The 3,918-nt window shown below is 43.0% G+C and overlaps 1 protein-coding gene across 1 annotated transcript; it reads right to left on the reverse strand.

The window, feature by feature from the left end:
• Positions 1 to 784: 784 nt before the first annotated feature.
• On the reverse strand, positions 785 to 3,684 carry CTLA4 (cytotoxic T-lymphocyte associated protein 4; the record flags this gene model as incomplete). Its single annotated transcript, XM_084288941.1, has 4 exons — positions 785 to 883; positions 1,664 to 1,773; positions 2,318 to 2,668; positions 3,627 to 3,684. 4 exons carry the CDS (start codon positions 3,682 to 3,684, stop codon positions 785 to 787), a joined length of 618 nt encoding a protein of 205 aa, XP_084145067.1.
• Positions 3,685 to 3,918: the final 234 nt, after the last annotated feature.

Genomic DNA, 3,918 nt, shown 5'->3' on the forward strand with positions numbered 1-3,918 from the left:
ATAGACTCAGATAAACACAGCAACATACTTCTGCCTTTTGGATAGATGCTAATTTAGCATTTGTAAAATGTGAGGCCCCAGCAGAGCTGGAACATCTTCCCAGCAACAGCTTAAGAGGTCTCCAGCTGGGCAGCTTTTCTGTCCAAGCACTGGCTCAGATATCATCAATGTTAACTCCAGCGCAGCACTGCTGGGACACAATGCCAGAGAAAGGTGCTGAGATCAGGCTTTTAGAGCAGCAGTATCATCACTGCCAGCCTACAGTGATGCCTCTGTTGAAGCGCAAAGCACTAATGCAAGAAATGGAACCAATAAATAGCACTGCACAGAAACAAGTCAACATTCCTTTGTACATTAGTGTGCTCCTCTGCCTTCCAGACCTGTAGGATTAGCCTTGCAATGACACACGAGCTTCTGTCTTAATAGTGTTTGGATCTCAGTTGATCGGTAGATATGGCACAATTTAACAATAAGATGTTCTGCTGCAACAGCAATAGCACTTAATGCTATACATATATATATGCATATATATAGAGACTACATATTGGTACAATACAACTCAAAGAATCAATGGCCTAATGTAGCCATTTTTATGTAACAGGGTTAACCTTGAAATATTAATGCATAAACTATATTTATTCTCCTCCGAACCATAGAAGTTACAAGGAATATTATCTCTCTTTCCCATACACCTTTGTAATAAGATAACAAATTTTATTTCTTTGACTTAAGTCAGTTAGCAGATTCTCCACCCCAGCTAGGAAACAGGCTCCCTCTCCCTGTTTCAATTCACAGTGATGTGAAATGGAATCACTTTTTTCTCTAGCTTTTCAGAAGGCATTTTCACATAGACTCCAGTAGTGAGACGTCGTCTTCTCTGTATCTGTAAAATATGGGAAGACACAAAAATGAACAAGTAATCGCAGTGTAATCACTGACAAGCACATTTTAAAGAGTGCTAGGTGTACTGCCTTTAGTGAGTAAAACATATTCTAGACACCTTTCCCATTCACCTCTCTTTGTAGAAGATCCATTAAGACTATTTGAGGGATAATCAGGAGTTACAGTGGCTGTTTAGGAAAAGATGGAGTCCTACTATTCAGTTAGCACTTTGAAGCTGCTCTTGCTGCAGAGTCCAGCAACAGTTCAAACCTATGAATGTTGACACCTGACTGCTTCATTTGGCTTCTAGGGACAAGGGTGGATTGAAAAATACAGGGCAGGAGTACTTTTTGGTTTTATGCTTTGGCATCAGTTTTATTTCTAACAGGCTGAGCACACCAGACCCACACTAAAAAGGGCAACCCAGGTTTCTCATGCCTCTGTACACCTGAAGTCTGTTGCCTTTGATTCCAGAAGCATCCAAGACTCCGTCCTGTTCTAAGCATCCAAACGTAAGCCAAGGATCAGTCCAGCTGATAGAAGCTGGCTGCTTTCTGGTACTCTGGCAACACAACTGATCCATGAACAAGTTGTCACGGTAGGTCCAGGAAGATCTCATCTTGCATTATTGTAACAGCACTGCATTGCACCAGTAAAAGGGAGCCAGAACACCCCCATGCCTTTGCTCCCAACATTCTTCCCTCTTCTCAGTTCTTTCTCCTTTTCCTTGGCACACAGAGGAGTATTATTAGCAGGATGGGGCTGAGTTGACAGGACTTACCGCTTTGCCCACGACAACAGCTGAGATGATGAAGCTGTAAAGAAAGAATCCTGAGGCAGTAGCTCCTAATACCCAGAGATATATGGCAGTGTCTGGACACGGTTCTGGATCTAAAATATATCGTATCACACAAGTCATGTTACACATGCAGAAGAACATACATCTTACTCTTTGCTGTTTCTGCACTTACATTCCTTACTGCTCGGACACAACATAAGGAATCCCCTGGAGTCAAAGATTAGCCTCCACACTGCTTTTCTCTAACCTGCACTATTGCAAGATACTACCATGACTGAGCTGTGAGTCCCTGCCCACTCAACTTCCAAGGAAAATAGCTTTATCTGCAGAAGAACACACATCTTAGCTTTGCTGTTTCAGCACCTACATGCCTTCCTGCCTGGACACAGCATATATGCTGTATGGTATTGCTTATGCTGTCCAATGCTCATACATTACTAAATACATTGCATGCCTGTGAATACACCTGCTTTAGGTATCTACAGGGAGACATTAAAGGAATAAGAGCACGATTCTCAAAGCTTGAATAAGTGTCCAACCACACTTCTTACAAATAGAACTTTGAAGATCTCTGAGGCATAATAGCAACACCCTTAAGCTGGGAGTGCCACAGTTCTGTAAAGCTGCTTGGCTTACCAATCACGTAGAGCTGTGTCCCGTTGCCCTTGTTCATAAAATATGGTGGGGGGTACATCCGCTCCATCTTGCAGACATAAAGACCAGTATCGTTAACTTGCAGGCCGGTGAGGGTGAGGGTCACATTGTTTCGGCTAGGGCTAACACGGCACTGAATGACCTCTTCCACGCTGAACATTTTAAACTCCGTCGTGTAGGTTGAAGCACAGATCTCAGTGAACTGGTCACCCGTCTGTTTCAGCAGAGTCACTCGAATTTCCTTTGCATTCCCGATGTGCTTGTATTTACACACCAAGCTGGCAACTCCTTGCCTGTTGGCTAGCACCATTGCTGGCTGAGACACTTCCATTACTGTAACGAAGCAAAGGACATGATAGTAAATGAACTGTCAAGAAATTATCTGCAGTCATGTAATATTTACTTGAAACCTGTGCAATAGGAGGAGTGTCCTACCACACCCTGTCAACCATGGGTAACTCCTAGAAATGCTGATAAACTCTTCCAAAAAAAACCAACAACCACAATTCACATAGGGGCACCATTAATATACTTAGAAACGCTGAAGTGCTTTAATTACTGTAAATTATATTATAAATCTCAGCAATCACTTGTTGCCCAAACCAGAACCATTAGGATAACAGTAAAACTGAACAGAAACTGTATTTGCATTTCTTTTGATTTTGATCTTTTTGCACTAGCTATTCCCCAGCCACTGTACAGCAATAGCATCCATATCCTAAGCCACAGCACAGAAATGCACAGCAAAGCCTGGTAAACATACTGAAAAAAAATCATAACAAATCTTAAGGGGAAACTAGTGTACCACTGGCTACCTTTTACAACTGCTGTACTCTGTCCCACTATAGTATGGGAATGCAATTATTTTTTCTTTAAAAGCTGTCAGGACACAGTATTGGATTTCATATTATATCGGTCCATTTGTGGTCAGGACTTATCTTCCCCAATTCTTCAGTGCCAGAATTTGGGAGAGAGAGGAGTAAAATCTCTCCATCCATTCCAACCTCTGTCTCTGCCTTATCATCAGCTGCCAGCTTCACTCACGAGGCCTAGTTTGTCAAAATATTTCTCCCTTCTTGAGCTACTCTGAATCCTGCCCAGCCTCTCTGCAGATGCCTCTGCTCTGAAGTCTGCGTCTGGTTTTCCAGACACCTCTCAGTTCTCAGTCTGTCCTGCGAAGAGGCTCCATGTCATCTCCCTCTCCCTCTTGTACCCAGCCCCTGTCCTACAAAGATGTGAAACTGAGAAAATGCAGATACCCCCGGCTACCTTGCCTCCTTCATCTACCCACCTTCTGCAATGGCAGTGGCTGTGCAGAGAAATCCCACGGTGATCAATATTGAGAGCATTCCTGTGCTGGGACAGATGCTGAAGGGACTGAAGGTGTCTGATGTCTTCAGACGTTAAGACAAACTGGAACTCCCAGAAGGACTGGAAAACAGGTGACACCTTTCAGGATACTGAATCTTCGAAATGTTTGAACCCACACAGAGTCAGTGTGTATATATATAGCTTTGATCCCAGATGCTGTACCTGAAAGTAATATGAAGCTTTGTTTTGGTTTTACGAGAAAGGAAGTAGTG

Source organism: Netta rufina (assembly GCF_964035555.1).
Source record: "Netta rufina genome assembly, chromosome: 6".
Lineage (NCBI taxonomy): Eukaryota > Metazoa > Chordata > Aves > Anseriformes > Anatidae > Netta > Netta rufina.